The sequence below is a fragment of the Bos grunniens genome, chromosome 3 (assembly GCF_055505025.1).
Source record: "Bos grunniens cultivar Pamir isolate PY7600 chromosome 3, Bosgru_T2T1.0, whole genome shotgun sequence".
NCBI lineage: Eukaryota > Metazoa > Chordata > Mammalia > Artiodactyla > Bovidae > Bos > Bos grunniens.
Window position 1 is genome coordinate 54,420,119 of NC_141167.1, and position 20,187 is coordinate 54,440,305.

Genomic DNA, 20,187 nt, shown 5'->3' on the forward strand with positions numbered 1-20,187 from the left:
AATGAAAATTTCCCCAACATGATGAATGTTTGAAAATAGTATCTAATATTGATTGACTGCTTACCCTTCATCAATGTCACTTAATCCTCAAAACATTCCTATAAAGCAGTTATTATCACCTCTAATTTAAAAGTGAAAAAACAGAGGCACAAGGAGGTGAACTTTTATGTTCAAAGTGCTGCAGCTAGAAGGTAGCAGAACCAAGATTATAAACTAGGTCTATATGGAGCAATGGCCTCACTGTGAACCACTATGCAGACTTCCTGTCTTCACTAACAGCATAGACACGAAGAATACTTAAGCTACATGGAGAACCATTGTTTCATCTCAAAATTCGAACTCTAACCATGGCTAAGAATCACAACTATGACTGGGCCAGATCTCTACAGTCAAAATGCTTATTAAATTCCCAAAGGAGGAAACACATTTAGGCTTCTTTAGTATTCTTTTTGTTAGCATCATCTCGTTTTAGTGGTGAAAACATGAGGTGTACAACACATCTAAAGGTAACCCAGAAATCAGGACAATTAGATATTAGGTTAAATGCTGGTTGTTAAAGTTCCAACATTCTGAAGTTATAGGATGAATTCTACACACCTAAGATAGACAATGCTACAGTGGGGAGAGAAAAATACAAAATATTTTTAAAATATGAGAAATTAAAACAAGCTTCCAAAGTTTGGAAAAGAATAAAAATATTAAAACATAGAGATGTATAGACAATATACTTAATGTAAAATTATATAAAATTGTCAGTTTCAATAAGGAAGGGTAACAGCATTAGACACACTCCTAGCTTCTCTTTGTATGAAAGGTGGCAGTTTTTGGGAGGGAAGGTATCAGGATGATTTACCAACAAAATGAAAGAAGGACAATTATGTGCTTTTCCCCCCTTCAATTAAAGCAAAAAACTGGCTATAATTTCATGCAGTGCTCTACAATAGCTTTTTCACTGTACAGAGAAGCAAAGAATGGTCGAAGCGGCTTAGGAGCAGAATCAGAAGATCAATGATTCCCAGACTCGCTAGCTATGTGACTAGGCAATTTACTCAGTGTACTTAGCTTTCTCATCTATAAAAAAGGTTGTAAAACAGGACCTAGCTCAGAGCATTCAACAGTAAGAATAAAAGGTAGCTGTTAATATTAACATAAGTAAAGTGAAGGTGATACTACCCACACTTTTAAGAATTGTAGTGAAGATTAAATTGGATTTATACAGCATATGTATAAAACAGAAATTGATTAATTATTAAAGAATCAAATATCCTAAAAAGTTTAACATTACAAAGGCCTTTCTGACATATATTCAATCTAATACCTTTCAAACAGTACTCATTCACATAAACTAACATACTCCTAAGAAAACACTGAAGTTCACTTATGCTCAATGTAACAAAATGTTTAGAGTGAGTTTCTTTAAAAATAAAATAATGTTGTTCTGAATAACATACATACTTTTACACAGCAACTCTGACTTTGATGATCTTAATCTGAGATCTAAAGTTTACTTTCACCAATTTTCTTTTTACCTTTTTGGAGTATATGTATAAGTTTGGTGTTCTGCCTGGGACTGGAATCCCAGCTTTAGTTAGTTTTATGAAATACTTCTGCACTCGGCTGGCAACCTAAGAAACATGACAAGCCTTTTAACATAATGAATGACAAGACATTCAGTACCAAAATAGTTTTAAAAATACACGTGTATCTTAATGAATAGTAACAACTTAATAGCTACATAAATCTAGAAATAGTTTTAAATTGCCAAAGACACTTGGACCAAAAAAATTGTTAAATTAAATCTGTTTGATTCCTAAGCTAAACACATCTTCAACTTGTGAACATTCGTGCATAAGCATAAAAACGTATCTATTAATATCAATGGGAACGTGAAGGAGAAAGCTGGCAGATATTTTTTTAGAAAGACAACCAGGGAATACTAATTAAGGCATTATCACAAATCTATTAGCATAGTCTAACCCAAAAGCACATAACTGCTGTACTCATCAAATACTAAATCACATTTTTACTTTTTAGTATTTCGTAATGATTCAAAGCAGAACTATCTTGAGTTGTTTCTAAAATCAATAAACAATGTTATTTTTTAAAACTCCACATACTATAGTATTGTGTAGCTAAAAATGAAGGAGCAGATCTGCTGATTTTAGCTGCATTATCCTTCACTTTAAAAAAAAAAACCAAAAAAACACATCAGGGACTTCCCTGGTGGTCCAGTAGTGAAGAATCCACCTGGCAATATAGGGACCATCAGTTCGATCCTTGGTCCAGGAAGATTCCACATGCTGCAGGGGAACTAGCCTGTGCACCACAACTACTGAGCCTGTATGCTACAGCTTGTGTTTCACAACAAGAAAACCACTACAATGAGAAGCTCACGCACTGCAGCTAGAATAACCCCCACTTGCTGCAACTAGAGAAAGCCTGCAGGCAGCTGCAAAGACCCAGCACAGTCTTTTAAATAACTTAAAATATAAAAAACATGCCAACAATATGGAGCCATCTCCTCAGTTACCTGTTTTGCTGTCCTGTTGCCCAGTTCATCTGCTATCTTCTGCCAGCGTCGAGATTCTACTTCTTCAGGAGGGTATTTCAGGAGTAGCTGTTCAAGCTTTTTCTAAGCCAAACCAAAGACCAAATTTAAGAAAAGTTTAATACTGAGTTTCTAAATAAATACATTCACCTTTCATCTTAAAAACTACAATACTCCCTCCCCAACATTAGGGGTTAGGTTAACTAGAAATCTTCATGGTAGGAAAAGTTTCTAGTAGGAATTTAAAACTTCACAAGGAAAATAAGAATCAAGACTAAACCGATGAAAGACCTTATAAAGATTTTTCTATTCACCTCAGTAAAAAGAAAGCACTCCTCAAAAAGGAAATATATTACACATTTTAGTGATTTCCACTGACCACATTTTCTTGCTAGACTATGTTTAAGCGACTATGGATCTGACAAAACTATATAAAAATTCATTTGTATTCTGACAGAATACTAAAAGAGATCTTTTCCTCCTTTGTGTGATCCTCTATTTAAATATTTAACTTTAATATTCTGACTTATCTTCAAAATTCTCCAGTAGTCCTAAGGATGCAGAATATTCTGGATGTTGAAATAAAAGGAATGTTATCACCCAGCTATCCCAGTGCACAGGATCAGCTTTTAGGCACCATTGATTGGTATTATCTCTGCAGGGCTGAAAGACCAATAAACTGCCTTGGAGACTGGAGTGTGTGCTATGAATAATCTTCTTATCCTATCTTAGTATGGGCTTGGCTAAAGGAGTATTTTAACAGGTGGGCTTCCCTGGTAGCTCAGATGGTAAAGAATCTGTCTGCATTGTAAGAGACCAGGGTTCGATTCCTGAGTTGGAAAGATCCCCTGGAGAAGGAAATGGCAACCCGCTCCAGTACTCTCAACTGGAGAATCCCAAGGACAGAGGAACCTGGCAGGCAACAGTGCGTTGTGCTGCAAAGAGCCAGACACGACTGACTAAGCACACACGAACAGGCTTCCCAGGTGGCACTAGTGATAAAGAACCTGCCTGCCAGTGCAGGAGACAAAAGAGATACGGGTTTGATCCTCGGGTTGGGAAGATCCCCTAGAGAAGGAAATCCCCCAGTGGGCTATGCATGGAGCTGCAAAGAGTCAGACATGATTGAGCATGCATGCACTTGGGCAAAGAATCTGCCTGCAATGTGGGAGACCCAGGATCGATCCCTGGGCTGAGATGATTCCCTGGACATGGAAATGGCAACCAACTCCAGTATTCTTGCCTGAAGAATCCCACAGACAGAGGAACCCGGTGGGCTACCGTCTGTAGGGCTGCACTGAGTCAAACATGACTGAAGTGACTTAGCACAAAGTTTTTTATAAACGGATCAACTCATTATAACTGTGGGGCTAATCCTTATATGAGATAGAATATATCTCAAACATTACCCACAAACAATCCTAGCTATATGCCCAAATGTAACAGAATACTATGACCTTGCTTTTTCAGCTCGTCTCCAAACAAAAGTAAGAATTCACTTTGAAGCATAACTTTACTTGGCTCCAGGTTTTTCTGTCTCACAAAGCTGTATTACAAAAACTTTATTCCATCTGTTTCAGTATCTTTTTCAGGCCCCCTCCCAAAACCCAGGTTCCTTCTTTAGAAACCATCTCCTAAATGGAATTCATATATTCTCAGAATGAAAAATTCTTTACATCTGCAAAAAGGTATATAGAAATAAGTTTAAACATTTTAAATTCATGATTAAGAGGGACTGCATACAACAGTATACACTTCCCAGGTGGCGCTAGTGGCAAAGAATCCACCTGCCAATGCAGGAGACATAAGAGACAGATGTTCAAACTCTGGATTGGGAAGATCCCCTGGAGAAGGGCATGGCAACCTACTCTAGTATTCTTGCCTTGAGAATCCCATGGACAGATGAGTCTGGCAGACTATAGTCCATGTGGTTGCGAAGAGTCAGACACAACTGAAGTGACTCAGCACGCATACACACACACACACACACACACACACACACACAATATACACTTTATTCACAATACTTACTCTAATTTTAACTGCATATTTTTTAACCTACACAATTGAGAAATATCTATTACCTGTTCTTCAACAGTCCACAATTGGTTAAATGTTTCAGGTTTGGTATCATCACACAGGCGTCCTCTTATCATCTGCATATAAAATAAAGCTTTGTCAGAGACAACATAACAGACTACTCTTTGATATGGCCAAATAACAAATGAATGATGACAACAACTTCATTTTAAAGAAAAAGAAATACTACTTTTTCATTCTGAACCCACGTTTATCAAAGTTCATCTAATTAACAGCAGCAAGGCCAGGTTACAACCAGCAAATCCTGGTTACATTCCACTATGCACAAAGAGCTCTTATTTTTAGAATAAATACTGTACTATATGTCAGGCACTGAACTCATCATGTTACATGTACTACTCATTATAATCCTCACAACTCTACAACATAGGGTGATATTAATCACATTTTATATAAGAGGAAACTGTAGCTTGGGGACTTTAATAGAAATGACCATCTGCAGTTCCACTGTTAATAAGTAGTGGAGTTGTGATTTCAACCCAGCTTTTTCTTAACTTCAAAGTTCATGTCCTTATTATATCTTCAAGTGAAGACTGCTTGAAATTTAAGAATACAAGTCAGCAAATGTTAAAATCTTTTGTCTATAATTCAAATTTTCCTACTCCAACACTTTATACTGCCTACCTGAGGACGACTGTTTGAGCCTTCTGGACCATCACTCAAAGGCAACATAGAGTATGAAAGGGACTCTCCATCCTTCCTAGGATCTAAAGGACTTTTTGGTCTAGCAGGTAAACCTACTAAAGAGAAAACCATGTATAGGATTATTAAAGCAAGACTTTGCCAGGTATTTCTCTACTTAAAATATCATGTAATTTATTACCTTTATCAAAAACTAGCTTAACTCTCCTAGTATGCCTTTTACGGTTTTTAAATTCTCTTTCAAAGTTTCCAAGGCTATTGGTATATTGGTCCCATACAATCTCAGGCAACTGAACAACTCTCTGCGGATATGGAAGCCCTATATCAGCCTGGTGGGAGGAAAAAAAAAGTGACATATAAGGTTAATTCAAGAAATTATAAACAATAGCCAAATTTTCAGATGATTCCAAATCTAAATAATCATCAACTGGCATTTCTATTCACTCTGAATCCAACAGTCAATAAAAATACAGTCAAAGCATTAAATGGTATAATGATAGCCACATAAAGAAAAATGAACTTAACAAAACATAAGCACTATTTTTTGATAGAGGTCTACAGCTGACCTATACAGACATAATGTTCTTTAACACACTTAGACAGAAATAGCAAAGAATGCTTTTTATCTCTAAGAACAGCATATGAAATGTGTTTGACTGAAATAGATATGACCTGACACACAGAATTCATTTTAAATGGACCCCTGTGGTCCTAACTTATTCACAAAACAATGAATTATTTTCATACTATATAACTCTTAAGACATGTACAAAAAAACCTACCACATTTTGAGAATCAAAACTGTATCCTTACTTTACTTTGAATTCAGCTACTTTATCAACCACCTTCAGAAGTTATTAGTTGTCATTACTAAAACCAGGTTATTATGTGATCAGTCTTTTGATAGGAATTTGGGTTACATAAGTGGGGGTATTGGTCAGAACTCATATAATGATAAAACTGGGATTTCTGAATTTCACTGTATATAAATTTCACCTTAAAAGCTTTAAAAAAAATTTAGTTAATAATATGCACTCTGAAGTATTTTGGTGTTAAGTATGTGTGTCTGCAACTCTGGAATGCATGAAATGGATTCCATCTTGAAATGAGATAGAATGGCAGATGGAAGGATTGAAAAAACACACAATAAAGCAAATACAGTAAAATGTTTATTGTAGAATCTAGAAGGTGGATGGATGTGTGTATTAAAACTATATAATACTTTCCACTTTTTTGTCTACTTAACACTTTTCATAATAAAATGTTCATTAAAAAATTAGGTCATAAATTATGAAACTGGCAAGCAAAGTCCATACTGTGATACAGAATTCTTAATTTTTTTTTTTTTTTTTTTTTTTTAGGGCGGAACCGGATCCGTGAGAGTCGCGGCCCACGCTCTGAACGTCACTCCGTCACCGCCCAATTGCGCACGCGTACTCAGAATTCTTAATTTTTATTTTGCTTGTGATACAGTATACTACAGCCCTCATTATAATAACGTATATCAGTCTAAGACTCAACTTTTTGAAAAGTTAGAATAGAGTGTCTTTTAAAACAATGATGATAAAACATCAAAAAAAGCTAACAAGCCATAAAGGTTCCCTGCATTCTATGTACCAATATATAAACCAAGTTTCCTTAATTTCAATTAGGAGTTTTCAGACGTTCACTAAAACAACGGGATCATATGTCAACAACTTAACTACTATGGTAAACTTAAAGAAAGTAGGCAAATTAAACATATATGAGTTAACATAGAAAAACTAAAGAATCAAACTTCGCAGAAAATTTTCTTTCCAAGGAACACAAGTCTTTCATGATTACCAATGTATCTGGGATTTAATACACATTTGAACATTTTTGCAAAAAAATCTTAAGAGGGTCAATGTCACACCCTTGTTTCTGAAATAAAGTGAAAAGAAATCTAGTTCTAAATTAAACATGGACATGGAAAATCTGCAGATAACCAACCACGGACGTATATAGTAGATGTGTGTAACTGCAACTTTTTTGCCCACCCAACAACTGAAAAAAATGAGTTTAAGATTAAAGTACAATCTATTTTAGTTGAAACCATGATAAGTAAACACTGAAAGCGTTCATAAAATGAAGTCCCCAAGACTGCTGCCTCAACACCTGGTAGACCACTTTTGTGACTCATTAATAACTAGTAACTAAACTTGTCATTGGAGAAGGCAATGGCACCCCACTCCAGTACTCTTGCCTGGAAAATCCCATGGATGAAGGAGCCCGGTGGGCTGCAGTCCATGGGGTCGCTAAGAGTCGGAAACGACTGAGGGACTTCACTTTCACTTTTCACTTTCATGCACTGGAGAGGAAATGGCAACCCACTCCAGTGTTCTTGCCTGGAGAATCCCAGGGACGGGGGAGCCTGGTGGGCTGCCGTCTATGGGGTCGCACAGAGTTGGACACAAATGAAGCGACTTAACAGCAGCAAACTTGTCATACACAACTAAATTTGTGTGTTAAGGTGAAAAAGAGGATTCTTTTTCATAGTTTTTCAGTTTTAACTTTTCAGACAATGCTTTTGTCTGACTAATATTTACCTCTCAAATTTATTGAATAATTTGTGGGTCCCTAATTCAAGACAAATACTACGGCATAAACGCACATCTTGCACCTCATTCTCATGACCTTGGCAACCACATCCTTAAAGACATTTAAAATAGAATTTTTGTTTGTATCACCATTGTTTTCTACTGCTTTTAGAGTAAATAAAGCAGTAAATAAACACTAAAAATACTAAAGTATTTTTTCTTTTAGTTTCAATAAACTTAAAAGTCCTAAAAGCAAAAAAGGGAAAATATTTTTAAGATGGGGAAGGAAAAAAGTAACAGAAAAAGACTAAAAATGGCTAGAAACAGGACATCAAGTTTCTATACAAGCATCCAATTAAAGCTCCTAGCCATCTTCACTGGGGGTATACTTATTGTGCATTTGGTGGGGGTGAAGGAAGGCAATATCCCACCTTCAGTAACATGGTTAAACATTTTAAAAAGTATTCATATAAAAGAATAAATAAGGTTATTACCAAATACATCTCAATAAATTTAAAAAGTGGTCAAAATATACCTTCTTCTGGAGTTTTTCCACAAATCCAATGGGATTTTTTAGTGCTTCTCTCTGATGTCTGCCTAAACTTTCAAGGTCCTGGACTGCTTGAGAACGCTGAGCTTCGAGTACAGCAATTGTCTGTAACAGTCTCTGATAACTACAGAGACAAAAAGAAAATAAAAAAAAACTCACTAAAATTTTTTAGTAACAACAATAAATAAAAAACTGAGTTCAATCCATGATCTACTATTAAGTCACACGTCTTTGTAAAGTTACCTGAAAGAGTTTTAGTAAAACATATTACTGGGAATAAATGAGGTCTTCCTGAGTTACGAAGTACCTAGTTAGAAAATATCAGTTAGAGAAAGCAAAGCCTTATTCCCCCATCTTAAATTCTTAATTCTCAAACCTGAACAAGTACAGAAAATAAGAAAACGAGCATCTTGACTTTCGAGCAATCAGTCATTAAGAAACAGCTAAATTAGAAAATAATTTAGCATCAGGAGGGATCATCACTTTCAGTCCCTCTGCTGTACCCTGTTAGAATAAGATATCTGTGACAAATTTTCTTGACTAGGGTTACAAGAAACTTTCACATAATTCAGACATGATCTTGGTTGTCATGATTCTCATTTGTTCTTTCTGTTCATGTTTAGTCGCTAAATCGCGTCCAACTCATTTGCAACCCCATGGACCGTAGCCACTGGCTCCTCTGTCCATGGGATTTCCCAGGCAAGAATACTGGAGTAGGTTGCCAATTTCTTCTCCAGGGACTCTTCCCGACCCAGGGGTCAAATCTTGTGTATTCTGCTTGGCAGGCGGATTTTTTTACCACTGAACCACCTGGGAAGCCCATTCTTTCTGTTATATCTCCATTCTAAAGGAATTTAACTTGTTATTTCTTACATATTAAACATTTTTACAGAAAAAAAGACTTACGCAATATTAAATTACTTAATATTTCTTAAGTAAAAAGAAATATTTTTTACTTCCCTGCCTATAAATAGGCTAATATGAATTTTACCCACATAAACCTACTACCTGTTCATATTCTCCCCAACTCTCCCTCTGGTTCACATTGTCCTGGCTCTCTGAGAAATGTCTGATTTCACATATGGATCACATATGGAAACATGTTAGCCCAAAAACCTTGAATGCTCAAATGTATTTCGCAAAAAGAACAAAGAACAAACTGCTGCAAATTTACTTCAAAATAAGTTACTAGGTCTTTAAAATATTAGTGAAGCACCACTGTTCTTTATAACTTTGAATAAATTTCATTCTATTTCCCAATAGACTATAAACTCCATGACAGCAACATATCTGAAAAGTTCACTGTTTCATTTATCCAGTTTGCAGCACACTTCCCAGCACACACATGTTCCGTAAACATTTTTTGAATGAACAAATGGATAGATGTTCTGTGCAATCAAAAGTACACTGAAACTTTAAAGTTCATAAGTCAGCAAACAAGCAGAAATTTCAAAGGTAAAGCAATGCAGTTTTGATGTCCACAACCATGGCATGACTGCAATATAACAGTATCTATCAAAATAATTTTTCAGCCCCTACCTAAAATATATTCTTATCCTTAAGTGCTCTGTTAACTAATCCCTAATGAAATGTTTAATAATTAATATTAAAAGTGCTAACACTGAAAAGTAAGACTTTTCTCAAGATAGAGCTACTTCATTCAAACGTTAGAACTGAATCAGAAAGCAATGGCTACATTAAAAGTTACTCCTGGGGTAAGTTACAGAGGTTAAGTCTAAACTCATTTTCACTCTGCCTTCATTTGCTTTGAGGTATATGGAGTGTACAAACCTCGACTGTGCTGGTATTTTCTACCAGGCAGGCTCAATCTTAGGGTGACTGTAGTGAGTTGAGTACTAGACCTAACCTCTCTATAATACTCTTAACTATCCTACTTCACCCTCAGAACGTCTATCCCACTTAGCTGAATAACCAAAGATTTATCATGCAGGATATACTTCTCTATCATCAATAAAAATGATTGAGTCTATTAAACTTGCAGCAAACTACTGCACGCAAATAACAATTAATGAGGCACAAGTTAGAAGAGACTTATGAGAAAAAACAAGAAGCTTGAAAAAAGTGCTATAGCAGTTACTGCAACTGAGAAGAAAGGTCTCTCTTTCAAGTTAATAACTTCTGACAATCTTTACTGTATATAAATTATTCCACAATGATTCTGACTTAAAAAAAAATAATTCCAACAGAGATGACAAAGAAAGTGTAACTCTTCACCCCCTATTTTGTTTCTCTTTAATCAAAATAAAATGATTATCAAATTGAAAGGCCTAGTCCATACACTGGTAAAGATGTACAAGTCCAAAATAAGTTAAAAGATTGTAAGAAAATACTGAATTTAATTCTTCCAGCCCAGCTAATTTGAATAATTTCCTAGAATATTCAGAGGTTTTCCCAATAAGATTACCACATATATACCTAAGCAGAAATGAAAGAGATAAAAAACGTGCACCTATGTCTTTACCTACGGCTGATTCATGTTGATGTATGGCAGAAACCAACACAACATTGTAAAGCAATTATCCTTCAATTAAAAATAAAAAAATAAAAACAGAAAAAAAAAAAAAAAACTTGCATGGGACTTTCCTATTAGTCCAGTGGTTAAGAAGGCACCTTGCAATGCAGGTGACACGGCTTCAATCCCTGGTCAGGGAACTAAGATCCTACATACCCTGGAACAACTAAGCCCTCACATCATAACTAGATAATCTGTGTGATACAGCTAAAGATCTGACACATTCAAATAAATAAGTGTATTTTTAAAATCTGAAGAATAAAAATAAATTTCTTTGGGACTTCCCTGGTGGTCCAGTGGTTAAGACTCCAGGCTTCCATTGAACAGGGTGCAGGTTTACTCCCTGGAACTAAGATCACATGTGATGCAAGGTACAACCAAAAAATATATAAATAATAAATATTAAAATAAACTTCTTCAGTCTGAAAAGGCTATATGTTACAATTCCAATAATATTAAATTCTGTTAAAGATAAAAGTAAAGAGATTAGTAGTTCCCAGAAGTTCAGAGAAAGGAAGAGGGTTGAGTAAATGACATACAGGGAATTTTTAATACCAGTAAAATTATTCTACATGGTACTATATATAATGTTGGATCCATGACATGGATCTGCCAAAAGCATAAAACTTAAAAAGCATAAAGAATGAACTTTAATGTATGCAAATTTTTAAAAAATCATTTAGTAGATTAGGGAACCCTAGGAAGGAACGTATTCTCTGACACAAGGATCTAAGTATATTATACATATATAAAACTACCTCTCTGAAGGCGGTAGAAGGAAAAGATCCTGACCGAGGTAACTCTGGAAATGAGTAGCATCTCAAAGACTAAAGGTAAAAGGAACTGATCATAAGCAATATATTCTGCTTTACATAGCTATTTCCAAGTAGCTAAGAATGAACAATTCTAATTCTGTGTACATATATAATGGAATAAAAAAATGAGTGGAGGATGACCAGGGTTTGCTATTGCTAGAGTGGAAATTTACAGATAAACAAGGGGAGAAGCTAGAAGAATCCATGTGGTAATATAATTAATTAGGGATGGAGTCAAAGTATAAACTCATATTTAGCTTTATATATATGTAATAATTACATATAGAAGTATTTATAGATAGGTGTGTGTATATATATATATCAGAGAAGGCAATGGCACCCCACTCCAGTACTCTTGCCTGGAAAATCCCATGGACGGAGGAGCCTGGTAGGCTACAGTCCATGGGGTCGCTGGGAGTCGGACACGACTGAGCGACTTCACTCTCACTTTTCACTTTCATGCATTGGAGAAGGAAATGGCAACCCACTCCAGTGTTCTTGCCTGGAGAATCCCAGGGACAGGGGAGCCTGGTGGTCTGCCATCCATGGGGTCACACAGAGTCGGACACGACTGAAGCGACTTAGCAGCAGGAGTAGCAATACACACACACACACACACACACACACACATATACACACACACACACACACACACAGATAGATTACCAAATACACATGTATTTTCCTGCTCTGCCAGCTCAGACAGATAAATAAAATAATCAACTGCATCCAGCAGTGAGCATACAGAACTCAAAAACTGACTTCTAATACTGCCTTCTGCAATAAAGGGAAATGGGGTTCCTTTGCAAAGAAGGCTGATTCTAGCACTGGGACACGAAATACACAAGATGAATCTGGAGTATTTTGAAGTGGCAAAAAAGCTATATAACAAAAGTACACCACCTTAGTGGGACCCAGGAGACAACAGAAAGGTTCCCTATGGCCAAAGCTGAAACAATTTGAACAATAAAACAGTGCTACTAAATTACACCTCAAAGTAGGAAAATAAGTATTTATGAGTCTCTACTTATCCCTGGTGGCTCAGACAGTAAAGTGTCTGCCTACAATGCGGGAAACCCAGGTTCAGTCCCTGGGTCGGGAAGATCCCCCAGAGAAGGAAATGGCAAGCCACTCCAGTATTCTTGCCTGGAAAATCCCATGGACTGAGGAGCCTAGTAGGCTACAGTCAGTCTATGGAGTTGCAAAGAGTCAGACATGACTGACCGACTTCACTTTCACTTTTCACTTACACAAATAAATGACTAAAGGAAAAATGAGGGAGAGTGAGATGGAGGAAGCGTGGGGGGGATGGTGGGGAGAAAGAAAAAAAGGGAGGAACAAAAAAATCTCCCATGTAGAAGATTTCCAAATAATCTGTGGAGACACTCTGCTCTCAAGGAGAGAGACCCATAACTCCCTACTCCTTAAGTGTGGGCTGTACATAGTGATTTCTTTCCAAAGAAAAGAGTACGGAAGACAGAGAGTAACCTCACAGTGGAGAAACCTGACAAACTATACCTCAGCTAGGTGATCCAGGTCAACAACTGCAATCAATCATCTTAACAGCATATCCCTTGGGAAAAGCTAAAATTGTCATTATATGCAGATGACATGATACTACATATAGAAAACCCTAAAGACTCTACACAAAAACTATTAGAACTGATAAATGAATTCAACAAATTAGCACGATACAAGACTAACATACGGAAACTGGTTGCATTTCTTTACATTAGCAATGAAACATCAGAAAGGGAATGTAAACAAACAATCCCTTTTAAAATCACATCAAAAATAAAATAATTAGGAATAAACCTGACCAAGGAGGTGAAAGACTTAAATTCTGAGAAGTTTTAAACATTAATAAACATCATAAACGTTAATAAAGAAAACGGAAGATGATTCAAAGAAATGAAAAGATCCCATGCTCTTGGATTGGAAGAATTAACATTGTTAAAATGGTCATACTACCCAAAGCAATCTACAGATTTAATGTGATCCCTATCAAACTACCAGTGATATTTTTTACAGGCCTAGAACAAATAATCCTAAAATTTCTATGGGACCAGAAAAGACCCAAAGCAACCCTAAGGAAAAAGAACAAAGCAGGGAGCATAACCCTCCCAGACTTCAGACAATACTAACTACAAAGCAAAGTAGTCAAAACAATGTGGTATCGGCATAAAAACAGAAATACGGATCAATGGAACAGAATAGAATCCAGAAATAAACCCATACATCTACAGTCAATTACTCTTTGACAAAGGAGGCAACAGTATACAATAGAGAAAATCCTTTTAGCAAGTGATGTCAGGAAAGCTGAACAGCTGCAGGTAAATCAATGAAGTTAGAACACCATACAAAAAATAAACTCAGAATGGATTAAAGACTTTGGCTTAAAGACTTAAATATAAGACATAACACCATAAAACTCCTAGAAGAGAACATATGTAAAACATTCTCTGGCATAAATCTTACCAATGTTTCCTCAGGTCAGTCTCCCAAGACAATAGAAATAGAAACAAAAATAAACAAATAAGACCTAGTCAACTTACAAGTTTTTGTACAGTCAAGGAAACCATAAACAAAACAAAAGGACAATGGGAGAAAATATTTGCAGATGAAAGAAATGGCAAGGGCTTAATTTCAAAGAATATACAAATTACTCACAAAACTCAATGACAAAAAACAACCAACCCAATCAAAAATTAGCAAAAAAGACCCAAATATTAATAGAAGACATACAGATAGCCATTAGACACATGAAAAGGTACTCAACATTGCAAATTATTAAAAAATACAAATCAAAACTACAATAAGGTACCACCTCACACCTGTCAAAATGGCCATCATTAAACAAGTCTACAGATAACAAATGCTGAAAGGGTGTTGAGAAAAGGGAATCCTCCTATACCACTGGTGGGAACCGAAACTGGTGCAACCTCTACGGAAAATAGTATGGAAGGTCCTCAAAAAACTATAGAGTTGCCATATGATCCTACAATCCCATTCCTGGGCAAATATCCAGAGAAAAACATGGTTTGAAAGGATAAATGCACCCCAATATAAACTGCAGTGATGTTCACAATAGTCAAGACGTGGAAACAAACTAAATGTCCACAGACAGATAAATGGATAAAGAAGATGTAATACATATATACAGTGGAATACTGTTTGATCATAAAAAAGAATAAAATGATGCCATTTTCAGCAACAGACAGACCTAGAGCTTATCATACTAAGTGAATTAAGTCAGAAAGAGAAAGATAAATACTATACAACATCACTTACATGGAAATCTAAAATATGACACAAATAAACCTATCTATAAAACAGAAACAGACATACAAAACAGACTTGTGGTTACCAAGAGGGAAGGGAAGTGAGGGAGGGATTGGGCATATGGGATTAACAGACATAAACAATTATATAGAGAATAAACAATAAATTCTTACTGTATAGCACAGGGAACTATAGTCAATATCTTGTGATAAACCAGAATGGAAAAGAATAGGAAAAAGAACACCCATATGTATAACTGAATCATTTTACCATAGAGTAGAAATTAACACAACATTGTAAATCAACTATACTTCAATAAAATAATACTATTTTAATAGTGTATCTCTTGGTATGACATGACAAAAATGGCACTTCATGTCTGTGGTCTTCTTCCCAAAAACCCACAATCCCAAATCATGAGGAAAGCATCAGACAAATTCCAATAGAGAGAAATCTATTAATACTTGACTGGTATCCCTCAAAACTGCCCAGGTTATCAACAAAGTCTGAGAAACTATCACAACAAGGAGACATAAAAACTAAATGTTATAAGGTAATCTAATCGAGATTCTAGAACACAGAAAGGACATTAATTAAAAATTAAGGAATTCTGAATAAGGTATGAACTTTGGTTAATAATAATGTATTAATATTGATTCATTAATTATAATAAACATATTAATGTAAAATATTATTAATAGGGAAAATTGGGTAGGGAGTGATGGGAACTTTGTAACATGCTCTTGATGTTACTATAAATCTAAAATTGTTCTTTCCAAAAAAATCTTCTTACTAAGATAAAGTTCTCAACTTCTCTATATCCATTATTCCTTTACTATCTTGGAAAAGCAAAAGGGAGTATCTGAAATATATATTTAAGATTCTACCACTTTAAATATCAGAATTTAAGAGATCCCATCCAATTATTTTAAAATATTTTATGTTAGCAAACTGTCATTAATTCTGGTTAAACTTTACCATATACAGCAATCATTTTAATGGTTCTAGAACATGCCAGTTTACAAATAAATTCAGCTGTTATCTCTGCTCAATATGAGTATTTATTGAAAATACCTTTTTAGGGTATTACCTTTATTCTGCTTAAAAGTAATCATCACTAGAGTATTTCAAATGTAAGATCTTTGTCAAATAAATCTAATCTCTAGACCTACTACAGTTATTCAACTTAAGCTATTGTATAAGCCCAGTTCTAGTCTTTTAATTTCAGTACTTCAGCACAGTAGTGATGTAAAATAAACACCATGATGCCTGATCTAGCTACTACAAACTCTTAAAAAATACATTCTGATTAGGAGGCTGCAGGGAGAAAAAGGTTAAGAAAAATAGTTCCTTCAGTTGAGTAATGGTAGACCTTTAATGAATTAGACCAACCTAAGTTATGTGAAACACAGTGGTTTGTAAAGTATATTTACGAGTGGTAAAAGTTGTATGCAGGTATATAACCATCTGTTAAAGAATTCAATTTATATAAAATTTTCAAGTCACAAGATGGAATAAAAACTTTTTTACTTCTCATACTGACACTGCTACCTTACAATCAATCTCATTATACTATTATTAATTTTACTCTTTGCTCAGCTATTGTTTGGAGAAGGCAATGGCAACCCACTCCAGTACTCTTGCTTGGAAAATCCCATGGATGGAGGAGCCTGGTAGGCTGCAGTCCATGGGGTTGCGAAGAGTCGGACACGACTGAGCGACTTCACTTTCATTTTTCACTTTCATGCATTGGAGAAGGAAATGGCAACCCACTCCAGTGTTCTTGCCTGGAGAATCCCAGGGACAGCAGAGCCTGGTGGGCTGCCGTCTATGGGGTCGCACAGAGTCGGACACGACTGAAGCGACTTAGCAGAAGCAGCAGCAGCGATTGTTTCCTTCCTTGGACTTCTCATTTCATGAATATTTACTGAGTACATAACATATGTAATCAATCATATTTACCCTTGATCAAAAACACTTTGAAAAGGTATCACTGCCACTTTACAGATGACATAATCAAAACTTAGAAATACAATTAAAGATTCCTGTCACAAATCTCCTTCCATAATATGATTTATACAACCTAATTTATATGTAATATTGAGTTTAGATTTCACACACTAGGAAAATTAGCCTAAATCAAAAACATTTTCCAAAACCTAACATGAGGCCTTAATTTTCTGCCCAATTTTAAATATACGAGAATAGTAATAAAATTAGCCTATTTAACAACTCTTCCTTTTTCTACTCATCTGCTAGTACCAAATATTTAGTAACAATAAAGAAGAAAGAAGAGCATCTGGGTTCTTTTTTTTCTAATTAAATGTATCATAAACAGAATAAGCAGTGCTTTAACTAAAATGTCACTTACAATCAAAAAAGAGGTTTGACAGTCTCAAACAGTTGTATAAAAATATTTGCCCCCATCCCCAAAAGCCTTCATTATGTATGCTCTCAATGTATAGGTAGCCCCTGAAAGAAGTCTGATTTCTGATGTTTTTCAAAGGTTAATTCCTTTCACATTAAGGTTTCATCAAATATACTAAAGACACAGTCATTCTTTCAATGGTCTCTACAATAAAAAATTATCAGGCATCTCTTTTCTGAATCTATCTTAGTATTCAGAAACTGGCCTAGAGTGGATCTAGAATGGAGTCGACAATCTAATACTTTAAAAAAAAAAAAAACAAGCATGACATTTAAGCTATAATTTCCTTTTCTCTTATCATGTTTTGTTTTATTTGGATCTAATTTAAATAGAAGGCTTAAACAAGTTTCACATATATTTCTATACTCTGATGCTAAAGTACGGTTTTTAACATCATTTTTCTTAGTTTCGAATATTTGAAGAAGCAGCAAGATTTCCTTCATTTATACATAAACTCATTCACCTATGATGCTAAGAACTAAACACTCGGGATACAACGAGCCGTTTCCTAACAGAGGTCAAGGGGGGCAATACAAATAAGTAAACAGACAATTACAATATGGGGTAAGAAGTGACGTAAAGAGAAAGGCACACAATATATGAAGGCTTTGAACAGAGATCTCTGAGGGTCAGGAAAAGCTTCCCAAAATAAGTTCAACTGAGCCAGAAAGAAGAATGGGAATTAGCTAGGAAATGAGGGTAGTAGGGGAGAAGTCCAAGGACTTTTCCAACCAAACAGGAGGAACATTATGCAGAAATGCTTCTAGGCAAAACATAGCACCTAAGACCAAAAAAGAGATTTGGTAAGACTAGGAGTGAAGAGAATTGAGGCTTGAGAAGGAAAATGAGATTAATTACACAGGGTTCTATAAAGTTAAGATTAAGCTTGATTTTAAGTGCAATTAGGAAGCTCTGGAGGAGTTTTAAGATGAAGGAAAAAATGTTGCAGTTTACAAATACCATTCAGGGAAGAACAAGGAGAATGGATTAAAGTGAAAGAAGACTGTAGAGGAAGACCAATTAAATGAGCTCTAATGGTAATAAACCAGGGGAAAGGTAGTGGGAATGGAGATAGAGGTAAGTAGGTAATTTGAGAGATGTATAAGATAGGTTCTATAGCATGTGGTGACTGTCTGGACAAAACTATTAAAAAAAAAAAGTTTCAAGAAGGAGGGTCAGTTAAGCCAACTTCTAATTAAAAAAAAAAAAAAGACAAGGTAAAAGGCTGAGCTATGTCCACTGGATTTCATACAAGGAAATCATCAGTAAGTCACTTCACTTGTGTGATGGGAGGTTGAAGCTAGACTTCAATACTTTAGGACTGAGTGAATGGTGAACAAAAGAGAAGTAGAAAATAGCATCAATTTTCTCAAGAAATTTAGCTGTGAAGGAGAGAAAGTAGTTGAAAGGTATAGAAATCAAAAGATAATTTTCAAATCAAGAAAGACCTAAGCATGTTTAAACGCAGATGGGAAAAAGAAATGTCTTCACTCACTCATTTTGAGTGAAAAAGTACTGTTTTTCCTCCTCTCCATCACCATCATCAGCTTCTACTAAAAATTCAGTACTTCTTCTAATTTAGGCTTCAACAATATGTGAACCATGAACTTCCAGATGTTCAAGCTGGTTTTAGAAAAGGCAGAGGAACCAGAGATCAAACTGCCAACATCTGCTGGATCATCAAAAAAGCAAGAGAGTTCCAGAAAAACACCTATTTCTGCTTTCTTGACTATGCCAAAGCCTTTGACTGTGTGGATCACAATAAACTGTGGAAAATTCTGAAAGAAATGGGAATACCAGACCACCTGACTTGCCTCTTGAGAAATCTGTATGCAGGTCAAGAAGCAAGTTAGAACTGGACATGGAATGTGGTTCCAAAAAGGAAAAGGAGTACATCAAGGCTGTATATTGTCACCCTGCTTATTTAACTTATATGCAGAGTCCATCATGAGAAACACTGGGCTGGAAGAAGCACAAACTGGAATCAAGATTGCTGGGAGAAATATCAATAACCTCAGATATGCAGATGACACCACCCTTATGGCAGAAAGTGAAGAAGAACTAGAGCCTCTTGATGAAAGTAAAAGAGGAGAGTGAAAAAGTTGGCTTAAAGCTCAACATTCAGAAAACTAAGGTCATGGCATCTGGTCCCATCACTTCAGAGCAAAGAGATGGAGAAACAGTCACAGACTTTATTTTTTGGGGCTTCAAAATTACTGCAGATGGTGATTGCAGCCATGAAATTAAAAGACGCTCACTCCTTGGAAGAAAAGTTATGACCAACCTAGACAGCATATTAAAAAGCAGAGACATTACTTTGCCAACAAAGGTCCGTTTAGTCAAGGCTATGGTTTTTGCAGTAGTCATGTATGGATGTGAGAGATGGACTATAAAGAAAGCTGAGTGCTGAAGAATTGATGCTTCTGAACTGTGGTGTGGGAGAAGACTCTTGAGAGTCCCTTGGACAGCAAGGAAATTCAACCAGTTCATCCTAAAGGAAATCAGTCCTGAATATTCATTGGAAGGACTGATGTTGAAGCTGAAACGCCAATACTTTGGCCACCTGATGCAAAGAGCTGACTCATTTGAAAAGACCCTGATGCTGGGAAAGATTGAAGGCGGGAGGAGAAGGGGACGACAGAGGATGAGATGGTTGGATGGCATCACTGACTCAATGGACATAAGTTTGAGTAAATTCCCAGAGTTGGTGATGAACAGGGAGGCCTGGCGT

General features: G+C 35.8%; 1 protein-coding gene across 25 annotated transcripts in view; it reads right to left on the bottom strand.

Moving 5' to 3' along the window:
* Positions 1-20,187, bottom strand: part of ZZZ3 (zinc finger ZZ-type containing 3) — a 123,953-nt gene that overhangs the window by 14,360 nt on the left and 89,406 nt on the right. For 13 of the 25 annotated variants that reach the window (XR_015160291.1, XR_015160292.1, XM_086390674.1 and 10 more), the window contains 6 exons: positions 8,384-8,522; positions 5,472-5,619; positions 5,273-5,388; positions 4,633-4,704; positions 2,531-2,632; positions 1,530-1,625 (listed from right to left, as the gene is read on the bottom strand). Coding sequence is in view for 17 of the 25 variants with exons in the window: in XM_086390674.1 (XP_086246800.1) it covers positions 1,530-1,625; positions 2,531-2,632; positions 4,633-4,704; positions 5,273-5,388; positions 5,472-5,619; positions 8,384-8,522 (673 nt within the window). In the remaining 8 variants the exon portion in view is untranslated. Of the gene's footprint in view, positions 1-1,529; positions 1,626-2,530; positions 2,633-4,632; positions 4,705-5,272; positions 5,389-5,471; positions 5,620-8,383; positions 8,523-8,641; positions 8,706-20,187 lie in introns of those variants that run through there. The other 12 variants (XM_086390680.1, XM_086390660.1, XM_086390662.1 and 9 more) reach the window with 5 other exon arrangements.